General features: G+C 36.4%; 1 protein-coding gene across 4 annotated transcripts; it reads left to right on the top strand.

Annotated features, from left to right (window-relative positions):
* The first annotated feature begins 234 nt into the window (after window positions 1-234).
* LOC110941315 lies at window positions 235-3,304 on the top strand. 4 transcript variants are annotated; one of them, XR_002593993.2, is made up of 7 exons: window positions 235-875; window positions 1,673-1,828; window positions 1,922-2,143; window positions 2,234-2,333; window positions 2,418-2,496; window positions 2,619-2,703; window positions 2,798-2,931. XR_002593993.2 is itself a non-coding variant. In XM_035990754.1 (6 exons), the coding sequence occupies exons 3-6, from the start codon at window positions 2,464-2,466 to the stop codon at window positions 3,093-3,095; spliced, it is 363 nt and encodes a 120-aa protein (XP_035846647.1). In that variant the 5' UTR covers window positions 236-875; window positions 1,673-1,828; window positions 2,234-2,463; the 3' UTR covers window positions 3,096-3,304. The 4 variants fall into 4 exon arrangements, 1 of the variants encoding a protein (XP_035846647.1); XR_002593995.2 differs by lacking the exon at window positions 1,922-2,143 and having other exon boundaries at window positions 237-513; window positions 766-875; XM_035990754.1 differs by lacking the exon at window positions 1,922-2,143 and adding an exon at window positions 3,036-3,304 and having other exon boundaries at window positions 236-875; window positions 2,234-2,545; window positions 2,798-2,933.
* The last annotated feature ends 15,682 nt before the right edge of the window (window positions 3,305-18,986 follow it).

Below are 18,986 nucleotides of genomic sequence, written 5' to 3'. Positions count from 1 at the left end.
GTTGACATGTAAGGCCCCTTGTAGTTAGTTTGTTGAGGCTCAAGGATGTATAGGCTAACTTCGTTTGGCTCGGGTTCGTTAAATCTATACATATAATAAAGTAAATTAAATGTGTCCACGTGGCAAGTGATGAGGGTATTGTTTTCTTGGTTTTGGCGCAATTCCCCTTATCCATATTTTCTTCACGTATTTGGATTTGGGTAACCCGGTAAGCCCAGATCCTTTATATTCCTATTTCCTAATTTCCCCCATGACCCTCAGTTCTGACCCTAGGGTTTTTCCCCCAAGACGTTCCTCTCTAATCGCCTCCCATCCGATATCAAGGTTTTAATCTTGAACCCCTTGATTTTCTTCAAATCTTTTTCAAAAATGGTGACGATCTTCCGTTATAATGGCAACTACTCTTGCCTGAATCATTCTAATCATCCAATGGTAAAGATTTTACCTTATAATGGCAACTATTTTTGCCTGAATCATTCTAATCATCCCCTTCAACATCTTTCAAAATCAAAGGTACATTTTTCTTTTATTCTTCTTTTCATCGATTATTATTATTATTTAGGTTAGGTTTTTATTATATCAAATGTAGAAATCCCAGTTCTGAAACCCTACGTTTTCTTCATTTTTTTTGAACAATTCGGTATTTGGACATGTGTGTCATGCTTCTGATCTGTCATTGCAATTATGCAAGTGTATGTATATATGAATGGCTAACAATCATTAATCGGTCGTCTTCATATAACCCAAATTCTGCCCCCTTTGAAGCCACCGCTTCGAATCCTCAACCGTACCCACCTCACAATTCGGCTCGGTCGTCACATTCACCAAACGAAGTCTAAGTCGAAAAGGCAAGTGCTACATTCCTCGCGTTGAAGGTATGGGACATAAAATCGTTACATTTTCCTGCATTCTTTTCAAGTTAATTGTACAATTAAATATATATTTTTTTTTAAATTTGAACAAGTTCATAAAAAGATAGAATTAGAATTAGAATTAGGCCGTGCAATTAATAATATTAGGAAGTTTAGGATTAAAAACCTAGCTAATTGGACAGTTAAATATTATTTTAAAATTTGACAAGTTCATTAAAAGATAGAATTAGAATTAGGCCAGTCCAATTTTTACAATTATAAAACGTAAGTATTTAAGTTTATCCATTTATTAGTGAGGAGTGCTTTATCCATTTATGAAGATGTGCATGATTTTGATGGTGACGAAATCAATTTTAATATTTCTCTTTACTTCCCATGGATAATTATCTATTTATGAATTGCAGTTTTCTTGCTAAACAGCAATTCAAAGATACTAGATAAGTATTTAAGTTACGTAAACAAATAACTTTTAAATACTAGAATAGTTATCTATTTCTGAATTATAGTTTCATTACTAAACAACAATTCAAAAATACTAGATAGATTATAAAGTTCGAATTATTAAATTTAAAAATTCTAGATGACTCAAAATTTAAACAATCATGATAATTCAAAAACATAAAAATTATTATCTATTTATACCTTTTTATGTTATAAATACTGCACACCATTAATCATCATTCAGACCCAGAGACATAACCAAGGTGTTGTTTATAATTAAGCTTATATTTTTTCCATCACATTAATTTCTTTTACGCCCTTATTTTATATCGTTTTCATTATTATATATTCTTTCACAGAACCATGGAAGGAAAAAATCTCATCTATTTGAACGATATTGACGGCAAAACAAGAACTTTAGAATAAAGGTAAAAGTGGTTAGGCTATGGAAGAGATCAAATCCCAAAAAGATTGGTGAGACATGGGCTATTGATATGGTGCTCATGGATGAAAAGGTATAACTTTTACAACTTTAATTAGTTAATTTGTCTTTACTTAATCATTTTTTAGGTTTTTTTAACATACATTATTTTGACTTATAATGTCAGTGAACCAAAATGCAGGCCATTGTGTGAAGTAATGACTTTAAAAAACATGAAAAATTTTACAACAAAATGAATGCTATACAGTTTTTAAACCCCGCTTTGATAAAAATAACCATAAGTTTAAACATTTTGATACGAAATATGTGTTAACCTTCAATTTTGAAACAACCATTCGAAAGTGTAACAACTTTATAGATGGTGGAGTTTCTTCAGATTTTCGAACCGGTACATTTCCTCAACTAAGCAAACTCATAATATACTTGTTAAATTATGTTTTAGTTTTAATGTGAGAACTTATCTTTTCTTTCATTGTAGACTTTATTGGGTACGCCGAGGAATGGTTTCCACGGGAGGATACAACAACACGATATGGCAAACAATCCTACAAGATGGACTTAATATTGAGAGATTTGGAGTTTGTCTTCCTTTAATATCGTTTTCTTAATAATTTTCTTCATACTGTATTGATTATTGTTCGCTAAATTAATAACAATTTCAGGGGTATTGCTCTAAGGTTGACATTGTGAGAGGAATATTGCGACCAAATGCAAGAGTACATCTCCAAAAATAAGGAAGAAGTAAGTGTTGTACTTATTGTTCAGTTTGATAGCTTCCATGACTACAAAGGTTTGTCATTTTTTGTAGATTTAACTTTTTATGTTTAGTATGATACTAACTTACTATATATTTTATATATTAGGCAACATCAATGTCGCAAATGCGTACTACATTACTAAGTTGTTCATCAATGAACGCAATAAAGGGATTGTTAATTTCAAAAGAAGGTAAATCCGTATGTTTTGTGATAAAAGATAGATTTCCATAACCTGAGTATTGCTGATTACACATTTCGTACATGATATACCTAAACTTTAACAGTTACATTGGAAAACTTCTGTTACAACATCATCGACTCATCGTTCTGCCAGCCAGTCTGGGGTCACATCTAATGAAGACGAGTTCTTACATAAGACTTTTTCTCAGCACCATTGGTCAGATTAGGGAAACTGCTCAGGCATGTTCAATATTTAAATTACGCCCATATCAAACATTTACTTTCCCAATATGGATATTCTAAATTAGGTTTAGAGCTTACATATGCAAAAACATTTTGCAGGTTATGCATGTTATTGTTGTTGGTACTTTGAAGGTTGTAGACAAAGATAGCGAATGGTAATCTTGGTTGTGAAAGTTGTAATTGCAAAGCTTCCCCAAGTTTGATATTCCCGGAAGATGATAAGGGAAGTGATGTTGACCCAAAAGAAGTTTTAGTATGTACTAATAATGATTGCAAAAGAGATGTCCCTCACATGTATTCAATCAACATATACAATTATTATATATATCTTATTATTCAACTACAATAACATATCCGATAATTTGCTATACTATTAAATCTGTACAAAAAATACTTTTTGATGGTGTGAAGTTAGTTATATTAGATGATCATGAAAGTGTTACAAATAAGACAACCAATGTAGTGTACAAGGAGATTTTTAATGAAATTTAATTTATTTTTTTATTCTTAAAAAAATATCCTATGTATTTTAAACAATAATTTGTTAATATTAAAAAAAAACATTTCATTTCATTATATTCGATGACTATTTTCTTTTGTTAAACCGCGTGTACACGCGGGTTCTAACCTAGTATCACTATAAATGCAAGTTTCGTCAAGTTGACACTTATAGCCCAAAGTCTTGAAAACATGCTTAACGATCTCGAAACCAGAGGTAAAGGTCACTCAGAGGTAAGAATTAACATGTTGACACGTATAACCCCTGTAGTTTTATAATCCTCCGATTATTTTCACAAACGGCTTCTTATATCCAATTGATCACTCGTTTAAGGATATATTCTTCACGTATGGTCATTCAGAGAGGCCTAAGTTTGGCATGTTGACACTTTTAGTCCCTCTGTACACATAGTTTCATTGTTTGTCAACTTTAGTCCTTCAAACTCAATTTTTCACATATTTAGAGTTTAGGACACGTGTCTATACATAATTGGACATGTTTTTACGTGGTGTTACATACTGTGAAGATATTTAAAGAAGACGACTCTTAAAATTAGGTGGATGGGTATGAAATGCTAAGTTTGAGCCCAGAAGACATCAATACATGATCAGGGAAAAACAGAAATACTTCATCAAATAAGAGGATAAAAGACAGGCTTAATAAATGTGATTTTGGCATCGGCAAGTCTGGAGGGAGATTGTTGGGTTATGTAAGATCTACTAATGATGAAATCCAAAACCCAAGGGAACCATCTTCCCTACCTGATGGAATAAGTTAAAATGCAATTACAAGACTAGAAGTTTCCCCCTTGAAGGCTTCCCAAAACAGTTGCCCAAACTAGTAGTACATGAAATACTGCCTTAAAGATAAAAGTATAGAAGAACAAAGTGTTGGATTGTGAAAGTGATGGTCAACAAGTCAACTAAAGTCAAGACTGAAGACTAGTAGATCAAGTTAACAAGTCAAAGACCAGAAGTTTTGGATTTCTAAAAGTGTTGGCTCTCAACCAGCAGTTCTTTGAAATCCAACAATTCACTCTATCTTACATCAGAAGCAACTATTTAATGTAACAGTGTAACTTTCCATCAATTTTGCTAACTGCTGGCAGATACATCAATTAATGAGTTGTTAAGGGTCGCTTTCATGGTGACGTCACCAGCAGTTCTCTCCTCCTATATATAGTTTTTCATTTTCATTGTAATAGACAACACTTAGAGCCTTTGTACATAAGAACTAAGTGAGAGGGAGTGCACTTGGTGAGGGGGAGTACATTTGTACCTTGTGATTGTATTACATTCCAATATGAATCAAGGAAATCATTTTGCAATCATTCCCAAATCCAGTTGTGATATACACAAAGTTATACTCTAAACTCGACTAAACTACTAACCGGCAAGTGAACCGATCGACTCTAGTAATGCTAAGTAAGTCCGGATATCGAACTCACAAGACTCTATTTAACTACGTTAACTAGACTCTATCTAGACCTAGACTGACACGGACACGACACTAACCATTTTTATATCTGAGGGGGGTTTCTAAATTTCCTAAATTTGCAATTTAAATTAAATTAATTAACTAAATTAAGTAATCATGAATTAACTCGGGTTTACTCTGATGATGGAAAGACTACCTAGACTGGAATCCTGGATTGTAATAGTAATGACTTACTATGATTATTAATTATTATAGAACCGGGATCTTTATATTCTAAACCTATCGAGACACCGGACAAGACCCTCGACCATTCTCGAGAAGACACTTATGGAGCTCTAAAGGCTGTTATGGTCACCGGTTAATCTAGACTCCCTAACGGGTTATCTAAGGGTTTACATAAGTATCCTAATATGATTCACTCCCTCACAGGCTTTAAACCTAGGATAGACTTGGAATATTAATTTAACTTGTTAGACAAGAATCACTAAGGCAACTAGTTCAGACTCCTCACGAAGCTCCTACCTAGCAATTTAATGACGAAGACTCAGCAATAATCTCGCACCTCACAGCTATTGAAATTAGTAGAACACTCAAAATTATTACATTATTGATTATTACTTCTCAGTGTATTGGCCAATTAACCTTTAAGATTATAAAATTAATTTATAACCTAGCATGAACCTATTCCGTGAAATACATTCACCTAGACTCACACGAACCAACAGAAGACAATTAAACACTTTTAAGCATGCAAACATATCAAACCAATAAAACAAATCGAATACTCTTGCAAAAATCTATAAATAATTAAATAATCATAATAAAGTTCAAAACTATACAATCCCATCATCACAATCTAGGTAGAAAATAAACTTAGCCAATCATAGTCATTGAAATAATCAACAAAAGAGTATTTTTGTAAACTAGAAACACGATCAAAGAAACAAGAAACGAAAAATAAAGAAACACGGATGGTAAAACACGACTTGGATGCTTGTCTTAGCTTCAAACCTTCAACCGACTGCTTCAATCTCTCAAAAACGCCCTTAAAAGCTTAAACTTCAGCTGAGAATTCATCAAAGCTTATGCCAATTTGCAATTAGGGTTGACTTGAAGTTAATGATGTTTTTATATCAAGTTTTGACACAAAACCTGCTACAATAACAATTGGTGTCCGATTTCAACCCTATCGCGCTACGCGAAGGGTATCTCTTGAAATGCTCGCGCAATGCGACGCGTTGAAAATCAATTTTATTATTTTTAATCTTCGCGTTTATCTAAGGAATTTCCAAGAATTGGTGGCGTGACGCCACGGGGCCTTTTTCTAGATTTTCTCGTTTTCCGTTCCCGTTCAGCTGCGTCACGTCCCGGATCTCGTTGCTAACTCCTTTTCAACAGATTTTAAGCGTTTTTTCTAACTTTCAACAACCGAGACCTGCAAACAAACAAACCATCGGAAGTAACTAATTCTAACTAAAAGCCAAAAAAATGAAACGAAAATTATACAGACTTTACACGATAAATGGATGTATTTTGCAATACATCAACTGATGTGTTTGTTTATTACTGTTTGATTAAATGTCTAATCTGATTCAGCTATTTTATCAGAAAAACACACACTACATATACTCTCAGATTCAAAAAATGCCATGTGCGAACCATGGGTTTTACCACAATGGGCATTCGGGCAGCGGATTTCCTCTGTAGTTGGTGGCGGGTCTAGTCACCAGCGTTGTTTGCGATCGCGGGCATGGGTGGCCTTTTGCCAATGGATGTACCTGGGTGGCCGAACTTTTTGTTTGATGTTCAAATAATATATAAAAACAAAGAAAACAACTAAAAATACATTTATTTTCATTTATGTTCATGAATATTTGTTAGAGTTCATTTGTGTATGGTAAGTATTCGTGAACAGTCCACGAACATGTTTGTTTCCTTAATGAATAAACACGAACAAGAAATATCGTTCGGTAAGCGTTCGTGAACAGTTCATGAACAAGATTGTTCCTTAACGAACGAACACGAACAAGGCCCTGTTCTTGGATGTTTTCATTCGGTTCATTTACAGCCCTACATATATAAAAAAATACATTTTGTAGTACCAACCCTCGTCCCTCTCGACTTCGTCTCGTCGTAAATCAATAAATCTCATTATCCTTGTGGCTTATTCTGAGTCCTTGACAATCGATTTTGCATCAGAATTCATAAAAGAATCAATCATTCACTCAATCGGACCCAGCTCCCTCGGTCCCTTGTACGTGATTGGCATGTTTGTTCTGATTTTCGATTGCGATTCAAGAGGCAAGGATTCATACGGCTTTTTTTCTTAATTTAGGTTTAGCAATTAATTTAACTAACCGGATATGAGCTATAATTATTGTTGGTTTGAAAAAGTTTGAAAACCATGGACATTTTAATGATTTAAAGTTTACTATTTAAAAATTAACTAACTCGGTTTAATTGTTTTACAGTAATTTGTTTTTATGTAAAACGTTACTAAAAATAAAAAATGGCGTCGCTCGTAAAAATGTAATTGTATGGCTCATAAAAAACAATTGTGTTATTCGTATTATTTCTATTACACGATACATCTAATACGCAAATTTGAATGGTGTCGGGGGACCCCGTTGCCAAGTATGTGGCTCTGCCACTATTGGTGCACCCCCACAAGCTAAGAGTATGTAACGTTGTGAATATTGAATTGTTGTAAAACATCTATGGGTAAGAACTCTTGGTTGGTATAAACATAGCAAGTTCATATTTCATTAAAATAAAACTAAATTGCATTTTACATCTTTTAGGTTTTAACAATACGAAAATTACACTGAACGTCCTTTACGTTTGAATTTGTTTACAGGCGGTATCCTTATGATCTAACACAATTAAAGTTTTCTCTTAACTCCAAAGACATAAGGGTATTTTCTCCATTTTACTTACAAAAAGTCTATTTTTGTAATAAACTAAAACATTTATCAATTACCTTCCAACAAAAAGATACAAACCCCTAGTTTTGACACCATTTAAAGCAACAACAACGGAGCAGTTTGCTTGCTCCATTTTCTCGGTAAACCAAGAAGAAAGCGGACTATGTCGATGGAATATGATAACTAGGAACGGTTTGGAGGAGCAAGCCCGCTCAAGCAGACGAGGTGAAGGCGGGTCCCAAGGACCGTTGGGCAATTAAAAAAAGAGTAACAATTATAATTTGAAAAAATTAAATAATTACCATTTAAATCAACCCATTCACTATATATGCACACATTTATATTACACATCTCACGGAAACAAACGCTCTCAACCCTCACTTCCAATTTATTATCAATTCCAAATTCCATTTTGATCACAATGAGCACAAGCGACGAAGATACCACGCAACACCCACCTACACGTGATATATTTGTAGCGGACACCACCAATGACTCAGAAGCCGCTCAACCTTCACAACCACCTCACATCCCCATTCAGAATCGTGATATGAATATTCTTAATGCTCAATTTATGCACGTGGTCATGGAAACGATCGAGCTGTTAAACAAAGACAATGTTGAACAGATGTACTTACAATTATATCCTTCAACGAGCGTCGAAGCAAGCTTAAGTTCCAAACGAAGGAACAATGGGAAGGGCAAAGAAATAAATAGGGGTTGAGCAGAAAGAGACTCGCGTATAAGAAATGACTACTTTGCGCTGCAAACTGTGTTTCGTAAAAGTCAGATTTAGACGTCGTTTTCCGGATGAGGCATTCAATTTTTCTTAGAATTGTAAACAACCTATCTAAAAAGTATTCGTATTTCTCACAATGTATGAATGCAGTTGGCTGAACGGGGCTATCTCTGATTTAGAAATGTACTTCCACCATACGCCAGGTAGCATACGGCACAGGCGTCGATGTAACCGATGAGTACGTACGGATCCGTGAAACTATGACTATGCAATGTTTAAGGCATTTTTGCAAGTATCTTATTGAAATATATTCTAACGAGTAGTTGAGAAGGCCTAATGCAACTGACATCCAATGGTTGTTAGAGGCTCATCAAAGTCGACACGACTTACCTGGAATGCTTGGTAACATTGACTGTATGTATTGGAGGTGGAAAAATTGCCCTGTTGCATGGCACGGGTAGTTTACTTATGGTGATCATGGTTTCCCACCATAATGCTCGAGGCAGTTGCATCATGTGACCTTTAGATTTGACATGCATTTTTTGGAGTTGTGAGCTCGAACAATGACATCAACGTCTTAAACCAGTCACCGATATTCAACAACATCTTAGAGGGCTTTGCGCCGCCTTGAAATATTACACTCAACGGCATTGGATACAACCAAGGCTATTATTTATCATATGGAATTTACCTTGAATGGAGCGCTCTTGTTAAAAGCTTCACGTATCCACAAGGCGAAAAATGAAGTTTTTTTTTTTAAAGACACGAGTCAACAAGAAAGGATGTGGAAAGGGCGTTCGGTGTCCTCCAGGTTTGTTGGCACATTATACAAGGTCCGGCAAGGTTTTGGAAGGCAAAAGTTATATCCGATGTAATGTACGCGTGCATAATACTACACAACATGATCGTTGAAGACGAAGGATATGCCGTATCAGACTGGGATAATGATGAGGACGATGATATGTTGCCACCACCGACACATGGTCCGACGGAAAACTTTGTTGAACACTTGCAACGGCTTAAATAATTATGTGATAAGGAAGCTCATCACACTCTTCGACACAATTTGACCGAGCACCTTTGGGCGCATAGGCAGGCCAGGCAAGAGGAAGACGAAGATGAGTAGTTTCTTATTGTGTAGTTTGCTGAAGTGTTTTATTTTTTTTCTTTTTATTTTTAGGTTTGAAGGGTGTTTTCTTTAATTGTTGTAAGTGTGCTTTTTTAAATAAATTATCTTGTTAGGAATTCTATTTTTTATTATTTTTAAATAATTTAGTAATAAAAATAGTTATATATCTTAATGGAATATTGGATTTTAATAATCCCAACTATTCGTCGTTGGCCGCCAACAGTTTCAACTTAAAAAATAATCACTGGCAGTCCCAACTATTAACATATTGGCCTCCAATGGACCTTGACTAACAGAACCCTAACGCCGTTAGTCTTCGGTTTCCGGAAAAACGCTTTTGGCCGGAAAACTCAACATTTCTGTCCCAAACCTCTTTCTAACCTTATTACGGACCTTTAGGAACCTTTGTTAGTATAAACCCCAATTATTGAAGTCGCTGGAAAACTCCTTTTCCGCCGGAAAACTTCTTTTTGGCCGGAAAACTTAACTTTTTGGCCGGAAAACTCAATATTTTCGTCACTAACTTTGTAACCTTAGATTGGACCTTTAGAAACTTTTTTCTGGCCAAAAACGGTTTTCCGTCGATCGGAGACTAACGGCGTTAGTGTTCTGTTAGTCAAGGTCCGTTGATGGCCAATATAGCAATAGTTGGGACTGCCAATGGTTATTTTTGAAGTTGGGACTATTAGCGGCCAACGACGAATAGTTGAGATTATTAAAATTCAATATTCCTTTTTTTTAACGGCCAACAAACTCAATCCCGAGCACTCTCGGGGCACCCACTGGACAAACGGAGTACTCCGAGAGTAACCCAAGTCCACCACCAATTCCGGGGAAAACCCGGTAACCCACCCCGTCGTAGACATGACAGTGAAATTACCGGTAAAACCCGTTTGGCTCAAGGATCCAACCCAGGTTTCCCTGGGTCTCCTATCATTGCCCACCAGTGCCTCACTCTGCACAAAGTGGGAGTCGAATCTGCATCTCTCAAGAGAGATGCAAGCCCTCCACCACTTGATCTAGAGATCATTGGCTCAATATTCCTATTTTAATTGCATAAAATAAAAATAGATTATATAAAATATATATAGTTGAAATAAAATGAGAAAGTAGGTTAGACCGTGAGGTATGGTGGGGCTTGGGTTGGGGTATGGGTTGACACGTGTAATTTCAAAACTCAATTCTCAAACCCACTTTGAAGGGGGTATGGTGGCCGTGGCTTGGCTGGCGTGGCCAAGCCACATCAGTTTTTTTTAATATATATATATATTTATAACCAAAAACTACATAAACGGCTAGCCAACGGCTAGTTTGAATTGGCCATTCACAGCCCGCCATGTCAGCTTGCTCCCCCGCCCCACGTCCGGCTTGAAACCCAAGCCCACCCGGGGTGGTGGCTTGGGTGTTTTCCCCCAACTCACGCCTCAACCCAAGGCCCATACTCCCATAGTCTTATGAGGGGAGGTGTAAAATGGTTTATTGTTGGAGAAAAATGTAGAGGTTTAAAGCGGTGAGGGTTTGAACTTGGTCCTTGTTGTAGATGCTCTTAGAGTACCCCTTCTCCAACATCGAAACTAGAATTCATCATGTTCCGGTCTGCTTAGAATTACAAACCCCTAATGCTTAAAATATTTCACACCATTTAGTCTACGGTCTACCAAATTCTCCAACATACAGTTACAAACCCCTAATGCTTCTTTAATAAATTAGGTCTGCAAGTAAAAAAAAAAAATACACTTTTGCTACCGGAAAACATATATGTTTAACAACCTCTAACCCACCACCGGAATCACATCATCGAGACCCTAGTCATATATGACCATCGTTGCCGGTAAAACAAGGCTCACCGGATAGTCCATCTCATGAAACCCTTGATCGAAATCTAAATCTACACCAGCATCTCAAACGAGGAAACCCTGGTTTGTTTTTCTGATGCCGCCTTGGTCCGCTATCACCACCATCACCTCCATTAGTCATGACGGAACCTAGCCGTCGCTAGTGCAGTTGGTCGGATAAGCTTCCTCGCCATCGATAGGTTGCCGGTTGGGTGGCCGACACCACAACCCTCTCAACCTCCTCTCTGTTTCAGGGCCGGCCTTGAGCTCAAGTAAAGATATGTCTGTTGGAGTTTTCGTGTAACTTTTAGAAACTAATTTTTGTCAATTTGTCAAACAAACTTAATGCAGCGGAAATCATGTACACGAGGTTCGGTTCTAAACCGTTTCCACCAGTGATCTCATTACAATCAAAATAGGTTATAATAAAATTAAAGAATCGTGACATCCAAGAAAGACACCTTGGTTCAACGAACGATCTCGCTAGATGATCGTTGACCACGAACTCATATTTGTTCGTTTGAAACAATTTCAAACGAAACCTTTAAACTAAAGAAAAAGTTCAAAAGGTTTACCTTATGCGTAATAACTGTGAATTAAATGGGAAGGGGAAGCTATTTTGGAATTCTAAAAGTGAGATTGATAAACAGCCGAATATTTATTCCATGCTTGATGCTTCCTCCGGTCAAAACGTTTTGAAGCCTCTCCCAAGAAAAAAAAAACTCTTAATTAACAGTTCTATACTTCTATATATACAAAATAGAAAAATCCTTTTGATAACAATTAGGAATACCTAATCGAGAGTCATGGATAAAAATATGAAAAGTCCTTTTTTTTAATTAAAAGATATACATATATCTTTTATTTTAAAACAAGGATTAAGAATTGTAATCTAATCACAACTCCTTCATAACTATCTCATAATTAAATAATATCTTCCATTATTATTAATTATCTAATAACTAACAATATTGATATACATATTTAATTATCTGATATAAATTATAATTAACAAATTAATTATAATATTAATCCGGCTCTCCGTAATTATTCTAAATAATTACCCGTTTCTTTTATTACGCTTATTATTTCGTGATCCGGTGATTAACGATTAAAACACCGTTAAATGTTCGTTGCCCAAAGTGTAACTCTTTGGGCCGTACCTTGACGGCAGCGTTGAATTATAATCGACAATTGAACATTATATCCAACAATCTCCCACTTGGTCGATTGGCCGATTAAGTTTCAATGTAGAGAATAGTGAGTGCCGAGCTGCATCATATTGCCCCCGGCAAGGTATGACAAATTTATGTCAACTAATTCTTTGCACTAATCAAACCTGGTTATGCAAATACTATAGCCCGGGTTATCGACTCATTTATCCCTCTGTATTGAACACTTGTTGAACATGAGACATGGATCCAATTCATTCTCATATATTATTCAACCATTTCTAATTTCGTTCCTGATTTGAAGTGGTTTATCAAACTACTACTAGTTCAAGCGTGGCCACGCATTAACACCAGTTCAAACCAACGAAAGGCGCCAGAGTGTTCCTCTCCTAAGTATAGAAGCACAGATCCCTTTGACTACAAACAACTCCCACTAAACTTCAGATCATTCCCAAAACTATCCTTATTACTGCAGTTACATACAGCGTTAGATAGAATCAAAGAGCAACCATTCATTTAAGTTAGTTCTAGTATGTACCGCAGGTCTAAGGATACAATGATCGTACCTATTCAAAATGTCTTATGACTAAGATCCATGAAGATCATTTTGAAACGAGTTACACCCAATATGATTTAACTAATCATATCAGTGAATATGGTTCTCAACACTTTGATTATCCATTATATGGATCAACCATCTAATTCACAATAGTCTTTTACCAGATTGGTTCTCACGAATCTGATAGACTACGGACATTTTAGAATACAATATTCATAGATACTTAACGTACTAATATTTGAACACAAATATAATAGTTTAAAAGACATTCAACCATTAAATTCAAATAAACATAAAATACTGTTTACAGTTCAAAATGCACCAAATTACTAAATTACAAAATCAGACCCACTGTCTAGCATATCTAAGACCTATACAATCAGCATGCTTCTCGTGTCTCACTTGAGGTATAGGCTTAGTAAACGGGTCCGCTAGATTCTGATCAGTATCAATTTTCTCTACTACGATGTCTCCTCTTTCCAAAACTTCTCGTAGGTAGTGGAATTTTATGAGAATATGCTTCGTGCTGTGATGCGACCTTGGTTCCTTTGCCTGAGCAATTGCACCTGTATTGTCGCAAAATATCTCGATAGGCTTCTGTATGCTTGGTATAACTCTGAGATCAGCAATGAACTTTTTCATCCAAACAGCCTCCTTAGCAGCTTCTGAAGCCGTTATATATTCTGATTCAGTGGTCGACTGGGCCACTACGCTTTGCTTAGAACTCTTCCAAGTTATAGCACCACCATTTAAAGTAAAAACATAGCCTGTCTGAGATCGTGAATCATCACGATCCGTTTGGAAGCTTGCATCAGTGTAACACTTTACTCTCATCTCTTCTTCCAAACCGCCAAATATCAGAAACATATCCTTAGTTTTTTTAAGTACATTGGGATACTTTTCACAGCAATCCAGTGACTTTTACCAGGATTCTGTTGATATCTGCTAGTCAAGCTCAGAGCAAACGATACGTCCGGTCTAGTACATAACATGGCATACATGATGGAACCGATAGCAGAGGCATATGGAACCTTTTTCATATCCTCTTTATCTTTGTCCAATTTGGGACACTGATGACTATTCAGTATGGTTCCACTTGCCATTGGCAAGAGACCCTTCTTGGAATCTTGCATTGAAAAACGTCGAATGATCTTATCAATATATGTACTTTGACTAAGTCCAAGTAGCCGTTTAGATCTATCTCTATAAATATTAATTCCCAGAATATAAGCAGCTTCTCCAAGATCCTTCATTGAGAAACATTTACCAAGCCAGGATTTAACGTCCTGCAGCATCGGGATATTGTTTCCAATGAGAAGTATGTCATCTACATACAGGATTAGAAAAGTAATAGAACTCCCACTTGCCTTCTTGTAAACACACGGCTCATCTTCGTTTTTGATAAAACCAAATTGTTTGATTTTCTGATCAAAACGAAGATTCCAGCTTCGAGATGCTTGTTTCAATCCATAAATGGATTTATTCAACTTACAAACCTTCTTAGGATTTTTAGGATCTACAAAACCTTCAGGTTGCTCCATATAGACATCTTCTGTAAGGTGTCCATTTAGGAACGCGGTTTTGACATCCATTTGCCATATCTCGTAGTCATAATACGCAGCTATGGCAAGTAGAATCCGAATAGACTTAAGCATGGCTACTGGCGAGAAGGTTTCCTCATAATCAACTCCTCGAGTCTGAGTAAAACCTTTAGCAACCAACCGAGCCTTATAGGTTTGCACGTTTCCATCCATGTCTGTTTTCAACTTGAAAACCCATTTACTTCCCACAGTCCGACATTCGGGAGGAAGTTCAACCAAATCCCATACTTGGTTGTCATACATGGATTGCATCTCGACGCCCATGGCTTCGAGCCATTTTTCAGATTCGTTACCTGATATCGCAGCTTTGTAGGTTGAGGGCTCTTCTTGATCAATTATCAAGACGTACCTATCAGGTGAATACCGATTAGGTTCATGACGATCCCTCGTACTTCTGCGGACGCCTAGTGTTACATCAGATTCCTGAATCCTATCAGGTTCAGATCCAACAACATTTTGTTGAGAGGCAGATTCGACTATTGGTTGATCAATTTGTGGTTCTCGAATTTCCTCAAGATCCACAAGATTATCTCCAATTCCTCGCGCCATAAGCTCATCCTCTAGGAATGTTCCTCGACGCTTAGTGAAAACTCTATTTTCAGCAGGATTATAGAAATAATAACCAACCGGATATGCATATCCAATGAAAACAACTTTTTCACCACGAGGATCAAGTTTGTCCGAAGACTCACTGGTAACATAAGCGTTACATCCCCATATGCGAAGGTAAGAGACTTTAGGTCGTTTACCATACCACATCTCATATGGTGTCTTTTCTACCTTTTTAGTAGGAGCAATATTAACAAGACGTGTAGCAGTTTCAAGAGCATAACTCCAAAAGGAGTGTGGTAAGTTTGTACGACACATCATTAATCGAACCATATCTAATAAGGTTCGATTTCTCCTCTCAGACACACCATTAAGTTGTGGTGTTCCAGGTGGAGTTAGTTGGGATAGAATCCCACACTTCTTGAGATGTTCATTAAACTCTTGATTAATGTATTCACCACCTCGATCGGATCGAAGTGCCTTAATCATTTTCCCTAGTTGATTCTGTACTTCATTTTGGAATTCTTTGAACTTTTCAAAGGTTTCATGTTTAAACTTCATAAGATAAACATATCCATATCTACTATAATCATCAGTAAATGTAACGAAGTATCTTTCCCCGTTCCTTGACATAGTCCTGAATGGACCACATACATCAGTATGTATGAGTTCTAACAGGTCTTTGGCCCTTTCACTAGTTCCGATAAAAAGGGCCTTAGTCATCTTGCCACTTAGACAACATTCGCATAAATCATAAGTCTCTTGACCCGTGGATTCTAGAATCCCTGCGGTCTGGAGCTTCCTCATGCGATTGATGTTAATATGGCCAAGACGACAATGCCAACGATATGTTTGATTAAAGCCAGTTTTAACACGTTTAGAGGAAAGAGAGCATACCATATTATTTGATCTATTGTTAGAAGTATCTATTTCATAGACACCATTGTGAGGCTTAGCCTCAAAATAGAACACACCATTTAAAAATGCAGAAATGCTACCATTAACAATATCAAAAGCATAATTAAAACCTTGTTCTCTTAAAGCAGAAACAGAAATAATATTCTTAGTCAAACTAGGAACATAAAAAACATTGTCTAAAGTAATAAACAATCCAGAAGGTAATTCAAGAATAAATTCTCCAACTGCCTTCACAGCAACATTCTGCCCGTTCCCAACGTGCAGCTCTAAGTCACCCTGCTTCAGCTTCCTAATCCTTTTTAGTCCCTGCAAATCATTACAAATGTGAAAACCACATCCAGTATCAAACACCCAAGATTTGCTCGAAAAGGAAAATAGATCAATAACATGTATACCTGAGAATTCTCCTATTTGCAGCTTCTTAAGCTTCAACTCAGCCAGGTACTTGGGACAATTCCTCTTCCAATGCCCCATTTCATCACAGTGAAAACACTTGGCATCTTTATGAGGCTTTGCCTTCGGAGTGGCAACCTTTTTGCCTTTGCCCTTGTCTTGCTTACTCGCCTTGCCTTTTCCCTTGGATAGCTTCTTCTTGGTAATTCTTCCTTCCCTGATCGCTAGCACTGGATTGCCCTTAGTTGGGATGTTTGTCTCAGCAGTTTTCAGCATCTGATACAACTCTGGGATCGTTCTTTCCCACCCATTCATGTTATAGTTCAAAACGAACTGATGATATGAATTGGGTAGCGAGTTAAGGATCACATCCGTAGCTAACTCATTACTAAGGGGTGCGTTCAGACGCTCTAGTTGATCAACGAAAGACTTCATTTTCAGTACATGAGAACTGACCGAAGTACCTTCCTGCATGCGACATGTAATGCGAGATCTCATCACCTCAAAACGCTCATGACGAGCTTGCTGCTGAAACATGTTTTTCAGCTGCTCACTCATCTCATATGCTCCCACGTTTTCCAGATTCTTCTGAAGTTCTGGAATCATCATAGCAAGCATAAGACATGTCACATCTTGGGAATCATCAACATGTTTTTCCCATGTCCTACGGGCTGCACCCGTATTAGCAGCAGGTGCTTCGGGAATTGGTCCTTCAAGGACATAAGCCTTTTTCTCCACCCTGAGAACAATTTTCAGGTTGCGGTACCAATCCATGAAGTTAGAATTATCAAGTTTAGCATTTTCAAGGATGGACTTAAGCGAGAATTTGGTGTTATCAGAATTGTTTGTAGACATCTGTAGAATTTAGAAGAAAATTTTATTAGTAATTTTCATGCATTAACCTAATTCAATTTTGACCCAAGATTTACAAAATTTTAGGAATTAGGATGAGATCCCATCTCCCCCATAACTCAGTGAATGGACTTAGCACTCTTCACTGGCATAGATTGAAGGGTAGGTGACGATCACCAATTGTTTCAGCTACACAATTCTCGGTTTGGGGTCGCATGACGAGTGTTGTCAAGCATTGGTACGTTAACCCCAACTACACCCACTTTCACAACCGTAGAAGACGAATGCAGGGTAAACACTAACATTCGCTCTCGTGTCGCAAAAGTGATATTTGTCCTCAAATCAGAACTGTAGCCTGGCCCATGTAAGCATGGAAATCGCGGAACTACCCCTAACCAAAACCGTAGGCCTGGATGCAAGGTAAACAGTAGCACCAGGGGTTCGGATAGATCAGTTCGGGTGTTCTTAATTTAGGGTGGCGTAGAATATCGATTTTAATTTGGGTTATATTTTAAAATTACCAGTTCGGGTCGTTTTAAAATACTTGTACGGCCTATGGCATGAACATAGGCTATACAATTCCTTTGTAAAAATCAAATTTACATTTTAATTTGTGACGACTTGAAACACCTTTCAATCACTCGACCGATTAATTTTAAATACCCTATTTAATCTAAGTTGGTCGTGTCGCAAATTTATTTTAATTAATAACTTTTATTAATTACGGTTTTCAAAATAACTTTTAATTTTTTGTAAGATCAATTTTGATTTTTGTATTTTAAAATAAACTGCTTATTTTAATTACCTATCCAATACTTAATAAACATTTTATTAAAATTGTCGTTTTAATGATCGTGTATTAATTATTAATTTTATATACGTAACAAACATTTCATGGCAAAACGCATAATAAAATAAATAAATAAATATGCAATTCCGGGTTCAGAATATGTTCGGTTCGTTCGAGCCCAAGAACATGAACCGAGCCCATTAAGTGTAGCACAAGACCTTTTGTGCTCCCACTTAATCTTGGATCCCATCCAAAAAAAACTTTTTATATAATTAAATTTCCGATAAGAAGAAAAAAAGAAATTAATGACATCTGATTTCTTTTTAAATATATCGATTTTATATTGAAATCACTATTTCAATGTTTCCGATTTTTTATTTACTTAACCGTATAGCTTCAAAACTAATTAGGTGCGCGTTTCATAAAAAAAATTCTAAACCCGAATTTGCATAGTACGATCATTAAGCTAAACGAAATAGGTTAAGGCCAAAAATTATTTCAAAGAGGACTTTGACAAGTGTTATTTTTTTGGCCTTAATAAACTTGCCTATAACTATTATATGTGACAGGTTCCTATACCAAATCTACTCGATTTTAAGCATGCAATTCTATAACTATTTTATAGATCTATAAACACTATAATAAAATTAGCC

The sequence above is a fragment of the Helianthus annuus genome, chromosome 5 (genome assembly GCF_002127325.2).
Source record: "Helianthus annuus cultivar XRQ/B chromosome 5, HanXRQr2.0-SUNRISE, whole genome shotgun sequence".
In the NCBI taxonomy this organism is placed as follows: Eukaryota; Viridiplantae; Streptophyta; class Magnoliopsida; order Asterales; family Asteraceae; genus Helianthus; species Helianthus annuus.
The sequence above is the reverse complement of the archived record's forward strand: the minus strand, read 5'-3'. Positions and strand labels throughout refer to the sequence as shown.